This window comes from Trichomycterus rosablanca, chromosome 1 (assembly GCF_030014385.1).
Source record: "Trichomycterus rosablanca isolate fTriRos1 chromosome 1, fTriRos1.hap1, whole genome shotgun sequence".
In the NCBI taxonomy this organism is placed as follows: Eukaryota; Metazoa; Chordata; class Actinopteri; order Siluriformes; family Trichomycteridae; genus Trichomycterus; species Trichomycterus rosablanca.
Genome location: NC_085988.1, coordinates 72,245,155 through 72,264,579, shown reverse-complemented (window position 1 = coordinate 72,264,579; position 19,425 = coordinate 72,245,155). Strand labels below are relative to the sequence as shown.

The window sequence follows — 19,425 nt, the reverse complement described above, 5'->3', positions numbered from 1 at the left end:
AGTCATGGCTTATGAATACTTTCTGAATCCACTGTGTAATATATATATATATATATCGTGTGTGTGTACTATGAAGGTACAGGGTGTATTCTGTGTGTGTACAGTGTGATGCTGTGTATACTATGAGAGTTCTGTGTGTACAATCAGTAAGAGTTTCTACAGCAAATGTACAGTGTGTACAGTGTGAGTGTGTTTGAATGTTGGTGGGCACTTTATTTAAACTGACAGACGTAACCTCAATGGTCTGATGAGTCGAAAATGTAACTCTTCGGGCAGAAAAACAATCACTAGGTCTGCTGGGCACCATCTAGCAGTGCCTGCAACAGACAAAAATTGGCCACCGTGTCTACTGGGTGGGAAAATGACCGGACTAAGTGGGTGGGGTCTTCAAACGCTGTGCAAGGACCCTGGTTAGCAGACCTAGGCGCCTGTGCAGAAAGTGGATAAGCCTCATGTGCGAATCCACCGAAGCACGGAAGTAAAAAAAGAGGTCCACTAGGACTGCGCACGCGTCGGAGGGCGTGTGAACAGCAATATACCCTCCTCAAATGCAATTGAAGATCCACAGCAGCGGAAGACAAACTGACTACGCTAAATCGGGAGAAGAAGGAAGAAAATGCATAAATAAATAGGAAAAAAACCTTTACGAAGTCTACATTATGGATAATTAGGTGTGGATGGATGGGTAAAATGGCAATAATATTCATTCAAAATCAGAATGAAATCCACAACACAATAATGTGTGCAAAAAGTCACGGGGTCTGAACACTTTCTGAATCCACTGTATATGCGTGTATGGTGTGTAAACTGTATGTGTACTGTGTGTGTGAATTCTGTGTGTACAGTGTGATGCTGTGTATATTATGAGAGTTGTGTATGTACAATCAGTATACCTTGAGTGTACAGTGAGAGTGCAGAGTTTCTACAGCAAATGTACCATGTGTACTTTGTGTACAGTGTGTACAGTGTGAGTGTGTGAATGTTGGTGGGCTCTGTATTTAAACTGACAGCAGTGATTATGAAAAGCTATCTGTGTTTCCCATCACAAGCCCTGGTCAGACAAACGAACAATTTTGCTTCATGTTTACAATGCTCATGTGTGTGTGTGTGTGTGTGTGTGCTTATGTAATGGTTTTGTGCGTTTCAGTGTCCAGTAGAGTACCAGTGTGTAGTAATGTGTATATACTTTTGCTTAGGGAGTGTGTTTTAGTTTGGTGTCATATTTCACTGCTCATGTGAGAGAAAGGGGAAATCCTGTGGATACTTCCTGTTCTGGCTCAGGGGAGACTGTCTGTGCAGTAAATGCTTGTGTGTGTATGTGTGTTTGTACTGCATTTAGGGACGTTTGCAATACAGCCACACCCTCGGCTTACAAAGCAACTTCACAACAGGAAGCGGTTCAGGTAACCAGGGCGGCTTTTTGCACAGGGCTAGCGACGGTTAACGATATGAATTTCCACCATGCCACACTATAATACACATACACACACAATCCTACTTCATCTCTAGGCAATAGCACAGGGAAGTTTTTTTTACCTGGTCACATGGTGAGTTAATAGCTCAGTGATTGGCTGCAATAGAAATACTCCAGGCATTTTTTTCTTTGAGAGAAAAGTTCTTTGCTTTTTTGCTTTACTGGATCTTTGAATATTAGGTCAATCCGACTGTCAAGCATTTAAATCAATTCCAAGTGTCCCGTGCTCAATAACCCCTTTTATTATTTCCTAACCAGTGATGAGTAATGTAAAAGTAGGCAGGTATGGTGATGATCTCAGCTCTAGAATCATTCAGGCCCAAAACCGTGCACACAGTTACACAACGTACCTGCTAACTGGAAACTGAATCAAAGCCCATGTGACAAAACCATATTCATCTATTTATTATTTCCCTGCTTAAACACTCTCCATGAGTCCTAGTAAAAGATTTACTTGTGTATCTATATATGTGTGTGTGCGTGCATCAGGTTTGGAAATAAGCTACAGATGTTTCCTCTCCGAGCTGGATTCAGAGGGGGGCAGCTTCCTGTTAAAGAAGGGAGGGGGTGATAACTGAAAAAGACTGACTGTGTGTATGCTCAGCATTCTCATAACAGGAAGTTCCTCTCCTAGCATTACCATGATGCATTAGTGTTCACAAGGGGCTGACTAGGAACTTGTTTGTGCATGAGTGTCTCATTCAGAGCAGGCATCCGGTACTGTTTGTGTAGTTATATTTCCCTGTAGGGGTCAAATGGTTTACAGGTTTAAAATGTTTAAATAACGAATGCAGAAGGTTACATTTGAGAATGTGATAATAAATGCTGAAAATGGACTATCAATATATCAATATTTGAATCTGTAAATATACCATCTGGTAATGTTTCCATGTCCTCCTGCATCATACAATAACTGATGGGCTTTTAAACTACCACAAATGCTTGTGATACTTCCACGTACTTAACATGGCTAAAAGTTTTTTTTAATGCATGTCTAAAATATTAAGCGCTCAGGTGACACAGCAGTCCATTATGCTAGCCCACCACTACTGGGATCATATACACTGACATTATTGGCTATGTTTGAGGGGGTGAAATGGAGTGGCGCCCTTTTTGACGTATTCCTGCTTTGCATCCAGCGTTTCCCAGTGGAACTGGTCCCTTCATGACCCTAAGGGGGTCCCTGAGAGGGGGGTGATTGGCACCTTGTTCATGAAGAAAATCATTCATGGCTGATAAAAATGAAGTGAAATGAGGAAGGAACACTTTGGACAGGGCGCCAGTCACACCCCCACCCCCTGAGAAACAGCCGATTGTGTCTTTTACATAGACGCCCTGCTGGTATAGAATCTGGATCCCGGTGATGGTGGGCTGATGTAATAGGCAGCAGTGCTACCTGAGCATCTTGTATCCAATAATTCCCTAGTAAAAAGGGGTGCCTACATCCTGGCAGTACATATTAGAAGAATACCTTTATTTGTCATATATACATATTCACATGTACAGTACAATTCAATTCTTTTTTGCATATCCCAGCTTGTTTGAAATCTGGGGTCAGAGCGCAGGGTCAGCCATTGTATGGCGCCCCTGAATCTGAGAGGGTTAAGGGCCTTGCTCAGGGGCCCAACAGTGGCTGAATATCAGAGCTGGGATTCAAACTCTTAACCTTTTAAATGATAGCCCAAAGCTCTACCCACTAGGCCACCACAGCCCCTTTGAATAGCAATGCAATATTCAGTTTGTTTGTGTTTTACATAATTGAATTGTATTATAACCACAAATTTACATTGTTAATGTTACCACATAGTTTACAAGCTGTCTCTCTAGCAGTAAATTAGCCTAGCTTGCACTGGTCAAGGTACAAATAAGTGAACTGGGGTGACGGTTGAGATAATTAAATAATGATTTTTATTTTAGCAGTTAGACATGTCACTATATTCCATCACAACCACAATTTTATGGAGATTTTGTCAGCACATAGCTAACTGTGCATTAGCTAGAAATGGTGCCAACTGATAATAAGAAACTTACACTAAGGCACCCAGGTTATTCCCCGGTATTCCCTGTTACACCCCAGTTAGAATCTCGGCTGGGCGCCATCTAACGGGCACAATTGGCAGTGCCTGGAGCAGACAAAAATTGGCTACCGTGTCTGCTGGGTGAGAAAAGGTCGGACTACATGGGTGGGGTCTTCAAACGCTGTGCAAGGACCCTGGTTAGCAGACCGAGGCGCCTGTGCAGAAAGTGGATGAGCCTCATGTGCGAATCCACCGAAGCACAGGTGTAAAAGAAGGGGTCCGTAAGGATTGCGCATGTGTTGGAGGGGGCGTGAGCAGCAAATATACCCTCCTCAAACTCAGTTGTGATCCACAGCAGCGGAAGACAAATTGACTACACTAAATCAGGAGAAAAAAGGAAGAAAATGCATAAATAAATAGAAAAAAAGAAAAGAAACTTGCACTAAAGTAGTCAAGAAATGGAAACATGATTAATGCTGTGACTAACTTGACTGATCCAATCTGATTCAACCAATAAAAGCACAGATACTCTGACCAGCTGCATGTCTGTATTTTTTAGTGTTTTTATCCATTAAAAAAAGAGCTATGTAATGAAACTGTACTCAGCCAGCTACAGTGCATGAATACCTCGTTGTATGTGGGTATTCAGATGTTTATTCAGCTCAGCGCGGCTTCACAGGAACTGCTCTAATCTTCATTTTCTATCTGACTCTCCACAGTTTCCGACTCTGCTGAACGGACCTCTCCCCATGCCTCTCCCCAGCCTGGACTCCTCAACCTCTTCTTCCTCACTCCTCCTCTCCTCTAGTACACCCAAATCCTGATTCCAACCCCGTCTACCCATCTACAACCACATACACACGTAATACTTGCTGAAAAGTCAAGGTTGCACTACACCTCCTCGTGGGTAGCTTTACCACAGAAAAAGCCACGACCATTTCATTTAAGTGAAAACAGCAATATTAAAGAAAAAGAAAATTTCAACCAGAACTTAGGCTGTATACCAAACTGCTCATGTGGTAGAGTTTTATGATGCCAAAGGAAGCAAAGAATGCACCAGTAAGCCTTTGGAAATACAGCCCTCACTTTTACAGTTTCATTCAAAGCAGAGTCAAAGCATTTTCATTACATTTTTGTATATATGACTTGAGATTAAGACACATGCAGGAGTGCTGAATCATACCCAGTACAGCGGAAATACAAAGCAAATGAGGTCTCTTTGGCTATGTTTAAACAGGCAGCTCAAATTAATCTCCTTGTATGTTTTCTTTTTTTTTTTATTTCATACTGATTAAGGTCAGGACGGCATTGGTGGTTCAGTGGGTAGCACTCATCTCACAGCTAGAAGGTCCTGGGTTCGATTCCCAGGTGGAGCGATCCGGGTCCTTTCTGTGTGAATGTTTTCCCTGAGCAGTTCTCTCCTACAGTCCAAAGACATGCAGTCAGGTTAATCTTTTTTCCCCAATTTTTATCCCCCAGTCTAGTCGTGTCCAATTACCCTGAATGCGTTTTCTATACTGATTCGACCCTTCACCGCTGACTGAGGACACCTCTCAACTGACATGCGCCCCCTCCGGTACGCATAGTCAGTACAGATAGTGCATCTTTCACCTGCACGAGTCGAGTTTATATACTTGACGGGCACTGTGCACGGAGGGCCACACCCCCATCAGCATTATTCCTCAGCCCTGTGCAGGCGCCATCAGTCAGCCAGCAGGGGCCGCAGTCGCACCAGTTATGAGGACCTGTGATCTGACTAACAACCCTGAACAACAGCCAATCGTTGTTCATACTGCCGCCCAGCCCAGCCTAGTCGGAAAGGCAGAGCTGAGGTTCGATACAATGTATTCGAAACCCCAACTCTGGTGAGCTAACGTATTTTACCGCTGCGCCACCTGAACGGCTTCCAGTCAGGTTAATATTAAAATTGCCCTTAGATGTGTGTGTGTTAAGGTGTGAATATGTTTGTGTGTCTACCCTGCAATGAACAGGCACCCTGTCCAGGGTGTTTTTGTGTGCCTTGCGCCCACTGAATGCAGGGATAGGCTTCAGCACACCCCCGCAACCCTGATTAGGGTAAGCAGCTTAGAAAGTGAGTAAATGAGTGATTAAGGTTGTGTGGAGCCACCCTCCATCACAAGGTTGGACTACACCTTGGACAAGGCACACATTCTCTCACACCTAGATACAATTAAGAGGAGCCATTTCTTCCAATTAAAGTATTGGGATTATAAATGTACAATCTGGCTAGATGTTAGTAAAAATATTTGTGGGTAAAAATGTGCCAAGTCTTTGGGATTTTCAGTCTTTTTGTTTTATATGATTCAGACTCATTAAAATGAATTAAAGGCTAATTATAACATTTTTCTAAATGCTTACATTAGTCAGTTGTTCAGAATTATTAAATAGCACATCATGGTCTTAAAGGCTGCCATGTCAGGTTTAATACCACATATATTAGTGATCAAACCAAAATTAAAAAAGTCAGAATCAACTAAATTTTGTAAGTCTTGCCATCTTTAAATAGACCAATCAGACTGACACTGAGAGGGGAAAACTCATCTAACTCAAAACTCAACTCATCCCATTTTACCCTGCAGTGTGAACAGGTAAAGCTCTAGATTTCCCTACATATATTACATACATATAAAGACAAAAGATAAACTCCAAGTGTACGACAAGCAGGCGTGCCGGGACATTATTTAGGATTCCTGCATTGTTGTTACTTGGGGTCCTTCTAGGATCATCCCAACCTTCACTATGTTCATTCCTGGTTACAATTCAGCACATCTCCACCAGAGTCCCACCATTGGTGCTTTGACCAGTGTAGATTCTTTTATCAACTACATCTTTCCACTTCAGTGAAACTAAGAGCTAATCGAGTCTACTCATGACATCCTGTATCAGAGGGATCTTTGTAACATCTGGATGAATTTTTTTTAGGTTTTATAATCTCTTTCCAAGGCTGTGAATCAGGTTTTCTGTTTAACGTGTCTGGTATTGTATTGTATATTAATGTATTGTATGCACTGTGCTTTAAACGACCGGCTGTGCCTTCTCTGTGTAAGAATGTGTAAATGTATTATTTTACCTGCTTTATAAAATCAAAATGTTTTGTAATAGACGAATTCCAACAGCATATTGGAAAGAAAGTGTTGTAACGGCTTTGTTATTTTTCATTACGGAATCGAAAATCAAATGTATTCTCATATTAATTTTATATTTTTGCTTTCTGAGTCAATGAAATGTTCCTGTTTTAAATAAAATGTACATTGATTGTAGTGAATTTATTCATTTTCATGGTTTACCAATGCTTCATACTGGTCAGGGTCACACCAAATAAAAATGGGCCAACTAGCTGGATCATCTATGGCAGCTATTATTACCAAGTCTTGTATTGAATTTCTAATGAAGGTGTTTGGAATCTAGTGGTGTACATTCATTGTGCGGTCTCTACATATTTTAATAATAGGGTTTACATCAGGACTGCTTTAGCAGTGTGTTTTGGGGCATTGTTTTGTTAAAAGACGTCCTTTCCAATATAATCCGTTAGAGCAGGGGTGTCCAAACTTTTCTTGTTGGGGGCCCAATGAAGTAAAAAATAAGCAAACACGGGCCACAGACAAATAATACAAATAAATATTATATTTTACAAATTAAAATATAATAGACCTACTTCATTACTAACAATTACACTTCCTTTTTATTTGAGTGACTAATGATCTTTGACAGGGTTGTGTAAACCAATTTCACCAGGAAAGATCATTATACCTATTTAAATTAAACATACACACTTCCCTCTGAACTCGAAAATAAATATTCATTTTCCCAGCACACTCCTGCATTCACCGTTTAGTTTTGGGTTTTTTTGGCACCACCATGTTTATCCAAAAACTCAGGGACAATAATGTCGGTGTAACGTTAAGGTTTTGAGTTGGGGAAAGAAGATGGGGAGCGTTTTAGATTTGTTTTATGTGATAGTGACACCCAGAGTTCAAACAGTTCAAGCTGTTTTTTAAGTGTGCTTAATAGTGGACCAACTTTATTTCTGAAATACCTTGAGAGGTACCTGCATCTCTATAACATGCTACCTACACTATAGTTCAATTTGGGAACTGTTACCTGGCTGATGTTGCTGGTTTTATGGCAAACAAACCTCACAGAACTCCAGCTTAGATATTCCACTTCAGTGTTTGGTCGTCCAAACGACAATTTCTAGTAAGGGCTTCTTCTGACACTCTTTTTAAAAAGCACTTTCGGAGCAGCGATCTGAATAAGATCGATCTTTAAACATCCACAGACTTTTGCAACTCAGTACACATGCTAACCAATTTCCTAATTAGTTGACTGACTAAGCCTAGTGGGGTATCCTGACCTAGTAAGTGTGGTGGTAGTTTTATTTTTTGTATTTTTCTCATTGTCTGCTTTACAAATGCTTTAACCTGGTCAGGGTCACAGTGGGTTCGATTCATTGAGCGAAAGGCAGGAAACACCACGGAGAGCTAGTCCATCACAAGGCATGTATAAACACACACTTATAGCAATGTTATTGTCTTCAGTTAACCTGACTGCACGTCTTTGGACTTCTGGGGGGAAACCGGAGCTCCCAGAGGAAACCCACGTGGACAGAGAGAGAACATGTGAACTCCACATAGAAAAGGACCCTGGCCACCAAGAAAATAAAACCCTTGCTATAAGGCAATACACCACCCACCCACCCACTAAATATTAAGATTGTGAAAAATTATTTATATGATATTTTTGCTCACCCTTTTGAAGTCATACACTCATTACTGCAACCTAGTGACGAACATACTATAGCAACATAGTGAAAAATGAAGACATGAGAGCATGTTCCTTAGGAAACAGACCATGTTTACTTCACTGATTAAGAGAAATAAATATCTGCAGTAGAAAGAGTTAAATGGTGAATTCTGTCGAAGGTTTGAACTGAGAGTGTGAGTGTTCCACAGAGGTGAGCTTCTCGAGACACCGGGTGGGTGACGGGCGTTTCATGCATCTGTACACACATACACTCACTGTTCCAGTGACAATCAACTGCAAAATTACAATATTAATCAACACATCTGTCAGTTCAAAACAACATAGTTTATCCAATCTAAAAACTCAGCTTGAATTTTTTCTTCATGTATACAAAAAAAGTATTGGTCCATCCAATGCAGCCACATGTTTTTGTTCCTGTATAGTTTTTTAAACACATTTTTTTCTAAATTAAATCAAGCATAAAGGTAAGACAGTTGGACTTTAACATGCCACACTGAGATACCAACCATTATTCACAGACAAATCAAAAGGTAACTCGTAAAATGTAAAATTCTCTTAATACTGTTAATGAAACTAACTCATCTTCACAAACCTGGTGCAACACGGCTCTGTACAGTCTGATCTCCATAATCATTCGTTCCCGTTCTCATACACACATGCTCTCTATAGAATGCGTTTACATGTTCAGAATAATTCAAATACTGTAATTTCATTCATGGGTTTACAAGCACATTAGTAATCTAATATAGGAAACAGATACATTACAGGGTAGACAAATTACCAACCTTGGCACCCAAGAAAAGCAGATTTTGTGAGTGTGCTACTGATTTTTTTTTATAATTGCCCAGTAAACAAGTATGTCAGTAGACTATTAATAATCAGCATTTATATTCCTTTCTAGAATCAATCATCCATAAATAAAAAACACTCCTCTACCTGTTGGCTTTTTTCTCAAGTGGCTTTCCAAGCACATTTGATTTGGTATGTATTTTAAACACATATTCATTCCTTACTCATGTTTATGGTTTTGTTTTTAATGACTACTTCTTTCCAATCTGGGTTATGATGGGAGACAGCACCCAAAAACACTGGGAGCTGAGCCGGAACACACCCTTAACCAGCTCCAGTGTATTGAAGATATGACACACTTACACATTTACTTACAACTAAAGCAAATTTAGCTTGGCCAGTCCCTTGTTATGCATGTTTTTTGGGGGAAACAAGCCAATTCAACACCAGAAATCATTATTAGAGACAAGGTTTTAAGAACTCTGGTACACCCACACTGTATGTACATCACCACTGAACTGGAGCTGATACAGCTCTGGGTAAAATCTAAGCAAGCGGTGCTAGTGGTATAATCAAACAAATAGTTGAGTACTGTACATAATGAGTACTGTACATACTTGTGTGCTTGGAAGGAAGAGTCCATGGCACATAAATGTACAACTGTATGACTGATACACCGCTGCTAAATGTGTACCTGCCTTTTAATGATGTCTAAGCTACTAGTTGAATTAGATTATACAGAAGCTAAAATTGTACCTGCACTTTTGCAGTTTTAAGCTTTTTAGAACAAATTTGTGGATAGTAAAAGCCAACTGATAAACTCAACACTTTTATTGTCCTATCATACATAGGTATGCATTCATTTAAGAAGAGCACTGTCAAAAAGATGGAAAACATTGTAAATATTTGCAATTTTCTTGTCTTTCTAGATATTTTTACTCTTTTTTTAAGTAACCTAATGCTTGAAAATTGATGGCATGGTGGTACATAATATATTGTTGGTACCTCACAGCTCCAGGGTCCTGGGGGCCTGAATTTAGCTCTTTCATCCAATTGCTGCCACTGTTTTCCCCATTTCTATGTTGTTTTGTTTCAGGTACTTTAGTTTTTCCCCACCTCTTAAATAAATGCCAGTATGTGAACTTGCTACTGTAAACTGTCCTATTGGTGTATTGGTGTATGCCAGTGAGTGATATGGGTGCTCAGGTTGTGCAACGGTCTAACATACTAGCCTAAAGCACTTACTTTTGGATCCCAGGAGGTGCTATCAGGTATCTACCTGACCGGTGCCCAAACAGGCACAATTGTCTGTGCCTGAATTGCTGTGTTTGCATTAGCAGTCAAATAACAGCTACATTAGAATCTGATTAATACTGTTCATGTAAACGCAGTCCATCTCTGACATTCACACCCAAAGCTACATAGGAGATCTAAATAATTCATTTTGTACAGTCACTGATGTTAGAAGAAGAATCTCTAAAATAAAAAATAATAATAATAATTCAAAACTTCAGTCCAGGCAGAAGGTTTTCACTGAGCTTGGAGAGGAACGTCAAATTATCAGTCATTTCTGCCACGTGACTACTGCTGGTCCAGTGTTTTTAACTCCCACTTACAGCTTGTCCATTGTTGTATAGGGCAGCCATAAAATCTATTTTCTGTTTACATACGAGTCAGTTATGCTATAGTGATTCTCATCACTCATCTGGCTGAACTTTTTTCCCCCAATTCGGCTCCCTGAAAGAGCTGCACTCGCTCGTCCACGGCTCACTGACAGACAGGAAGAGGAGGTACTCTTCTACGAGCTCGGGGTCATTTGAAATGTCGGAGTGAGCTCCAGAGATTGGAATGGAGAGGGAAGTCTGTACAGCTTCCACGAGAAAACGACATAAAATCAACATTCCAAAAAACTAAATGAGGGTGCAACAATAAGAACATCAACAGAATTTAAACTGCTGGCAGCACTGATGTATCTGCAGCAACCAGGACTGCCTGTAAGCGGGGATGTTAAAATGTGACAGTAGTTGGTTAGCAGCAAAAAAAAGTTCAACCACCTCCAATAAATACACACACATTCTCACACATATATACCCACACTTTACAGCACCCCCCCTCGGTCCGATCACAACAGCAGAGAAAGGCCGATACACGGCCCTGAAGCTGAGGCGAAGGTGGGTCGAGAGGTCAGACTGGCATCATGCTGGACACAGAAGGAAGGATACGAGCTGCAGCCTCCACACCCACCGTTTACACTCGCACACAGATCAGAGTCTCATTTCTGTACAAGATGAACTGCTGAACGAGCTGCATCCTGATCCACCTCGTGTGTTTGTGCTTGTATGTGTGCTTGTGTGTGTTTGCTGTTGTGTGTGTTTGTGTGTGTGAGCATGTTCATCAGAGCCAGGTTTAGAACAGCATACTCTGTCTTCTGTTCTTGTTGTTTCCTGTAGAAGTACAGAAAAAAAAGAACTTCAGAACACGCACAAATACGTTAAATGCAAAGAAATAAAAGTCCAATTCCTGCAGGATGAAAACCGCAGTTTGAAACCGAGAAATAAAAGTGAGCTAACTGCTCCCTCTATTGGAAAAATTGACACATTGCAACATATTAATTCCAACTTAACCTGTGTAGGATCCTGTTACATTTGCTGTATTTAGCAGACTTGAACCGACAACCTTCTGATTACTAGTCCAGTATCTTAACCGCGGAGGACCACCTTAACCACTGCCACATATGATTCTGGATGGGTGAAATTATTAAAAATTTAAAACAGAAAAACGAATTTTGGTAAAAAAAAAAAAAAAAATTTTAATTTATATAAAAGGTTACTAATATTACAATATTATGTCATCAATTTGCTTTTATTAAAAATACTTTCAAAAAATTTCATTTTTATTTTTATTTTGTTAATGTCACAGGAGATAAATTAAATACAACTAAAAATACTATAAATTAAATAAAAAATAAATAAATGAATTAAATTTTAATGAGATTTGGAAAACAAACAATTATAGACATTGACTTTATAACGCTTTAATATAGCAATGTCAGCAATTCCCTTATAAACATTTCCATTATTTACATATACAGTAAGGTGGTCGCATAGTGGTTCAGGTTCTGAAGCAGTGATTAAAGTGTCACAGGTTCAAGCTCCACTACTGCCAGGTTGCCACTGTTAAGCTTCTGAGGAATGTCCTCAACCCCTTATTTGTGTGTTTGTATTGTGTTACAAGTCATTTTGGATAAAAGCTTAACCTATTCCTATCTTATGGCTAGCCCCGCTCGCCTAGACCGAAATGTCATTGAAATCTTTCAGGCAGCACCTTCATGTTTATCCATAGGCCACTGCTGCTGGCCCATACCGATCAATAATAAGGAAGTCTGTGCTCCCTGTAGCTATTTATAGACTACCTTTCTGTTATCTATTGGGATTTCTGTGGGCAGGCATAACATTTTTATTAGATGTAGAAAGGTTTGTTTAAAATGCTAATTCTGCTCTTTATTTCTACAATATTATTTTCTAGAATTAAACTAGAATTATTAAAGGTGGTTCTTCACTTTGTCTAGTTGTTTTATTCTCCCGATGCTTTTGATGCTGGTTTGTTTTACTGGTTATTTGATGGAGGATTAAGTATTGAGTAAATACCCAGGGCCACCACACTAAACACACCTGTCTCAGGGCAGGAGGAATTCCGGTAGCCAGGGTCCCGCTGGAGCTGCACTTCTTTTAATGTAAATATAGACACATCTGCAGAAAGTGAATAATAATTAATACAGACCTGGAACATAGATTGTGTGTGATGAAGTTTATTGACAGAATTGTTAGTGCAAGGTGTGTGTTCGCTTACTTTCAGGCAGTGTGTGTACTTGCATACCCAGACTCTTAAAGTAAGAGTGTTTCATAGAATCATCAGCAGATATTCGTTTCTTGGACTCGTACTATGAAAAATAATAAACAACAGTGAATGAGCCAAAAAGTTAAATATTAAATATGTAATACAGTTATGACTGCATTGAATTGACACACCGTTACCTTAAGAAAAGACAACAACAACTCGATTCCTTCAGTGTCCAACCTGTAGATAGCAGAGAGAGAGAAGAAAGGGGAGGGGGGTGCAGAGGGTAAGTGTGGTGACTATCAGCAAGGCGACAAATTAGAGTGGCAAATGAGAGGAAGGAAGCGCACAGCCTCGAAACATTCCACAGGATATCCTGCTTTACTGGCACACACGTACACACAAATACAGGTCATGGTCACTAGCTACAGGTGGTTAAATAAACAAGGACACACAACATGTGAAAGCTGTACAAGTGTTTTATAATGCTCTTTTATAATCAGATTTTAATCATAATTCATCAAATTTTATTGGTCAGCTTAGATAATTCGCACTGGTGTTTATTGATCTAATATGTTTAATCAAAAGTGCTTTATTCTTCTTATTCATGAAAACAAATGCTCTGCTAAACGACTTTACAGTGCACAAAGTGTGGTCCAAGAACACAGGGTATGGCAAACAGGTATTGAGGATCCCTAGTGGCCTGCACAGCAAACCCCAGCAAACATTGGGATGAAACAGAAGGTTTACAGTGAGCCAGAACATCAGTGCCAAACACTGGTCAAGCTACAAGCAATTGTAGCCTGGTGGTTAAGGTACTGGACTAGTAATCAAAGGATCGCTGGTTCAAGCCACACCACTGCCAGGCTGCCACTGTTTGCCCCTTAAGCAAGACCCTTAACCCTTAATTGCTTAGACAGTACACTGTCACAGTACTATAATTTTTTTACTGCTCTCATATTTTTAGGGGTCACTACAGTGGATCATTCTGTTCGTAATACCCGATGTGGAACAGTTTTACACCAGATACATGCCCCTCCTTATGCAACCCTCTTTATTGTATATTCTGGCCTTGGACCAGCACTGACAAATGCACCACCCAATGGCTAGACTGTTTGGCCATCTCCCTCAGACATAGCCAATCATGTCTGTCTAAATGCCCAACCAGTTGAGAGCAGCTTGAAATTTAAACCCCGGATCTCAGCGGTAGTGAGCTAGCGTATTTTACCTTTGAGACACCTGAGCACCTCTTCTAAGAATGACTTAATAAATATAATTTAAATACAGAATAATAATTACACATCCATGGTTATCTGAATGTCAGATGACATACATACACACTGCACACACACACACACACACACACACACACACACACACACACGACTGTACCTGGGTGCATGATTAATGAAGGGCTGTGGTTTGTATTTGGGGAAGTTGTAGGATTTGAATTCTTCAATAGATGAGATGCCAGGCCAGTTGTCCTCTGTGGGTGTACCTACAACACAACAACACAACACTGAGTTTTTGTTTCAATGCTTCGCAAACAATGTCTCGCTGACGTCATGTTTAGTGCCTGTTGGTGCAAAAACAAAATACATGAGGTTATATAAAACAGTCCTGTTTTAGAAAGCATTAGTATATATACAGTCTATCCAGAGTATGCTTATAAGTGACATATATAACTTGTGGAATAAGTTACAGGTCTAAATTGCAGAAATTAATGTATATTAACAAATAAAATAATAGGTTAATCAGACAAAACATAAAATTTTAGGTTCTTACTATCTGCAATAAAATGAATGTAAGACAATTTGTGTTTTGTGTATAATTTGTACTGTATCATATATACAGTATTAGTATTATTAATAGTATTATTACACTTGGCTATTGCCAGGCTCAAGGCGTTGTTGTTTATTTTGAGAGGTGATGAAAACCACCTCCAACTACACAGCACGTCGTGTCTGGCACAAGGATGTTTGTGTCCCCTGTAATGTCTAGACTCTAAGTGTGCATTTCATCAGCAAAGCTCCAGATTACCCAATTTGGTTGCAGGTACAAAAAATCTGACTTTAGTTCAGGTAAATGAATTGTTTGCATTTTTGCTAGTCAGTCATAAAACTGTCTTAGAGTTTGTAGCTTTGCTGACAAGATGTCAATCTAGTATGTCAATAAGTGTATTTTATTAAAAACGTATTTATTTATATACATAAACAAAGAAATGTTAAAAAAGTTAATTCACTGGAGGAAAAAAAGTAATGTGTATATACAGTGTATCACAAAAGTGAGTACACCCCTCACATTTCTGCAAATATTTCATTATATATTTTCATGGGACAACACTATAGACATGAAACTTGGATATAACTTAGAGTAGTCAGTGTACAACTTGTATAGCAGTGTAGATTTACTGTCTTCTGAAAATAACTCAACACACAGCCATTAATGTCTAAATGGCTGGCAACATAAGTGAGTACACCCCACAGTGAACATGTCCAAATTGTGCCCAAAGTGTCAATATTTTGTGTGACCACCATTATTATCCAGCACTGCCTTAACCCTCCTGGGCATGGAATTCACCAGAGCTGCACAGGTTGCTACTGGAATCCTCTTCCACTCCTCCATGATGACATCACGGAGCTGGTGGATGTTAGACACCTTGAACTCCTCCACCTTCCACTTGAGGATGCGCCACAGGTGCTCAATTGGGTTTAGTCCATCACCTTTACCTTCAGCTTCCTCAGCAAGGCAGTTGTCATCTTGGAGGTTGTGTTTGGGGTCGTTATCCTGTTGGAAAACTGCCATGAGGCCCAGTTTTCGAAGGGAGGGGATCATGCTCTGTTTCAGAATGTCACAGTACATGTTGGAATTCATGTTTCCCTCAATGAACTGCAGCTCCCCAGTGCCAGCAACACTCATGCAGCCCAAGACCATGATGCTACCACCACCATGCTTGACTGTAGGCAAGATACAGTTGTCTTGGTACTTCTCACCAGGGCGCCGCCACACATGCTGGACACCATCTGAGCCAAACAAGTTTATCTTGGTCTCGTCAGACCACAGGGCATTCCAGTAATCCATGTTCTTGGACTGCTTGTCTTCAGCAAACTGTTCGCGGGCTTTCTTGTGCGTCAGCTTCCTTCTGGGATGACGACCATGCAGACCGAGTTGATGCAGTGTGCGGCGTATGGTCTGAGCACTGACAGGCTGACCTCCCACGTCTTCAACCTCTGCAGCAATGCTGGCAGCACTCATGTGTCTATTTTTTAAAGCCAACCTCTGGATATGACGCCGAACACGTGGACTCAACTTCTTTGGTCGACCCTGGCGAAGCCTGTTCCGAGTGGAACCTGTCCTGGAAAAACGCTGTATGACCTTGGCCACCATGCTGTAGCTCAGTTTCAGGGTGTTAGCAATCTTCTTATAGCCCAGGCCATCTTTGTGGAGAGCAACAATTCTATTTCTCACATCCTCAGAGAGTTCTTTGCCATGAGGTGCCATGTTGAATATCCAGTGGCCAGTATGAGAGAATTGTACCCAAAACACCAAATTTAACAGCCCTGCTCCCCATTTACACCTGGGACCTTGACACATGACACCAGGAAGGGACAACGACACATTTGGGCACAATTTGGACATGTTCACTGTGGGGTGTACTCACTTATGTTGCCAGCTATTTAGACATTAATGGCTGTGTGTTGAGTTATTTTCAGAAGACAGTAAATCTACACTGCTATACAAGCTGTACACTGACTACTCTAAATTATATCCAAGTTTCATGTCTATAGTGTTGTCCCATGAAAAGATATAATGAAATATTTGCAGAAATGTGAGGGGTGTACTCACTTTTGTGATACACTGTATATATATATATATATATATATATATATATATATATATATATATATATATATATATATATATATATTTATATATATATATATATTTATATATATATATATATATATATATATATTATATATATATAATGTTTAGTTGAAAATCAAGTTTAAAAAACTTGCATTTTTACTTAATGAGCCGTCAAGCAAACAATGAATGTGCTTTCTACAGATCTTAGGTACAACCATTATGCAATATATAAATTAAACAGCAAAAGACCCACTTGTTTATCTTGACAAAATGATCTCACTGGGGTGGGAGCATTATGATATGAGGATGCTATTCTGCAAACAGTGCTGGCCATTAAGCATCATCATAGGAAACATGAATGGATCGACATACATGGAGATATTAACCTCAAAGAGAATTTAACCTCAATGACCAAGAAATGAAATCTGGAGTGATGTAATATATGGATGGATGGATGGATGGATGGATGGATGGATGGATGGATGGATGGATGGATGGATGGATGGATGGATGGATGGATGGATGGATGGATGGATGGATGGATGGATGGATGGATGGATGGATGGATGGATGGATGGATGGATACTTTATTGATCCCGAAGGAAATTAATAACTAATGTTATTAATCTGTGGTGTGTAAATATCCTCCATTTCTGTTAATTCAGGTTCTTGAAACCATGTTAATGCTTGTAAATACAATGATTTGTCAAACAGAACATTGTACATTTCCAAGTGGAAATATCTGTTAAAAGTGTATTAAATAAAAATAGGTTCAATATTTGTATTGTCATACTGTTAAAAAAAATATATTCATAATAGGCATGTGAATGCACCCTTGCGTATGCATATTTGTGTGTGCATGTATACCCAGTAGTCTGAAGATAAGATGTAGTTCATCCTCCACCGTGGATCCTGGGAAGAGCGGCCGACCTGCAGCCATCTCGTAAAATATACATCCAACTCCCCTAAACAGACAAGAAAGAAACGTCAAACACAAACTTTTACTCAAATCAAAAGCACCACATCAGTATCATTTCTTCTTATCAATATTATTGTTTTCATTATTATTAAAAGTCATATTAATTCAAACATTTGAATGAATTAATAACCTACACAAAAAGGCAGACTGAACTATGGTTGCCAAGTCAACGTACGTAAAGCACAAGTCATGTAGGAACTTTCACAGCTAACATCTGGCAACTTGATTTAATTTTTAAAATGCAGGTACATTTATAAGCTTCTCTTTTATTAACAGCTTAAATGTGTCCTAATCACAAAAGAAATAACAGACCTTCAATTGGCAGGATAAAGAAATCTGCGTAACACCAGATACATTGGTGACACGTGCTGGGTTTAACTAATTTGTTGGTAAATGGTAATTATTAAAAATCCCTGCATGGTTTATGTGAGAGGCTTTTGTTTGTTTGTTTTTATGACAAAGCAGTTCAGCATCAACAGGTAGAAGCTAACAGTACAGTTGACACAATTACTATGGTAACAGTAAGTGTGTCAGCCCCTTTCCACCACATCAGCCTAAACGAGGGCTTTAGGTAAGAATGTTTCTTCCCACAATAAACAGTAAACATAGCCTTTGGAGATGAAACTACTAAACGTCTCTACAGACATGCAGTCACACTTACCACATGTCGATCTGTGTGGAGTACTCAGAAGAGCCGAGCAGTACATCAGGAGGTCTGTACCACAGAGTCACCACTTCATTTGAGTACGTCTTAGTGGGAACAGACTTGGCTCGAGCTAGACCTGCACCACACACAGAACCAAAAAAGAAACAAAGCAATTCAAACATGCAGTCTAGTCCTTTGGTGTGCAATCACAATTCCATAACTGTGACCGAAAAGTGCCAGGGCCATGATTAGCAAATTCTTTTTAACCTGTAATCAATTACAAACAATACAAAAACAAGATAAGTGTGTTTTGTATGTAAAATATATGTTATATTAGGTAATAAATGTTATACAATGTACATACTGTGTGTGTGTGAGAGTGTGTGTATGTATGTACAGTGAAGCCCGAAATTATTCATACCCCTGGCAAATTTTGACTTAAAGTTACTTTTATTCAACCAGCAATTTTTTTTTTGACCAGAAATGACACAGGGGGCGTCTCCCAGAAGATAATAAGACGATGTACAAGAGGCATCATTATGGAAAAAAATATTTCCCAGCTTTTATTTACATTTGAACAAAAAGTGGCATGTCCAAAATTATTCATACCCTTTGCAAACTGTCACAGTCTATGGGAAAATCCAAAGTTCTATACCATTCCAAATAGTCCAAGCTGTTCTAAAGCATCCTAATTACCCTGATTCATTGGGAACAGCTGTTTTAATCAACTCAACAGGTGAAAAACAGCAACTCTCTGCAGTTGGTTTGTGGACAGTCATGGCTAAGACAAAGGAGCTCACTAAGGACCTGCGGCTGTGCATTGTGGCAGCTCACAAGTCAGGAAAGGGCTATAAGGCCATATCTAAATGTTTTCAAGTTCCAGTGGCTACAGTGCAAAGTATTATAAAAAAATACAAGACATTCCGCACTGTGGAAAATCTCAGAGGACGTGGTCGGAAGCCAAAAGTGACACCTGTGCTGGCCAGGAAGATAGTGAGAGAGGTGAAAAAGAATCCAAGGATCACCA

At 39.7% G+C, this 19,425-nt stretch overlaps 2 protein-coding genes across 5 annotated transcripts in view; one reads left to right on the top strand and one right to left on the bottom strand.

Moving 5' to 3' along the window:
- The window catches only part of elk3 (ETS transcription factor ELK3), a 34,497-nt gene extending 27,724 nt beyond the window's left edge, over positions 1 to 6,773 (top strand). For all 4 annotated transcript variants that reach the window (XM_062996097.1, XM_062996105.1, XM_062996088.1 and 1 more), the window contains one exon: positions 4,212 to 6,773. In XM_062996097.1, coding sequence (XP_062852167.1) covers positions 4,212 to 4,316 — 105 coding nt within the window. In that variant the 3' untranslated portion in view covers positions 4,317 to 6,773. The remainder of the gene's footprint in view (positions 1 to 4,211) is intronic.
- A 1,573-nt stretch (positions 6,774 to 8,346) lies between these two features.
- The window catches only part of cdk17 (cyclin dependent kinase 17), a 104,250-nt gene continuing 93,171 nt past the window's right edge, over positions 8,347 to 19,425 (bottom strand). The window contains exons 11-17 of the mRNA XM_062996065.1: positions 18,414 to 18,534; positions 17,641 to 17,738; positions 14,296 to 14,401; positions 13,101 to 13,143; positions 12,916 to 13,006; positions 12,738 to 12,815; positions 8,347 to 11,510 (exon numbers count right to left, since the gene is read on the bottom strand). Of these exons, the coding sequence (XP_062852135.1) occupies positions 11,473 to 11,510; positions 12,738 to 12,815; positions 12,916 to 13,006; positions 13,101 to 13,143; positions 14,296 to 14,401; positions 17,641 to 17,738; positions 18,414 to 18,534 (575 nt within the window). The 3' untranslated portion in view covers positions 8,347 to 11,472. The remainder of the gene's footprint in view (positions 11,511 to 12,737; positions 12,816 to 12,915; positions 13,007 to 13,100; positions 13,144 to 14,295; positions 14,402 to 17,640; positions 17,739 to 18,413; positions 18,535 to 19,425) is intronic.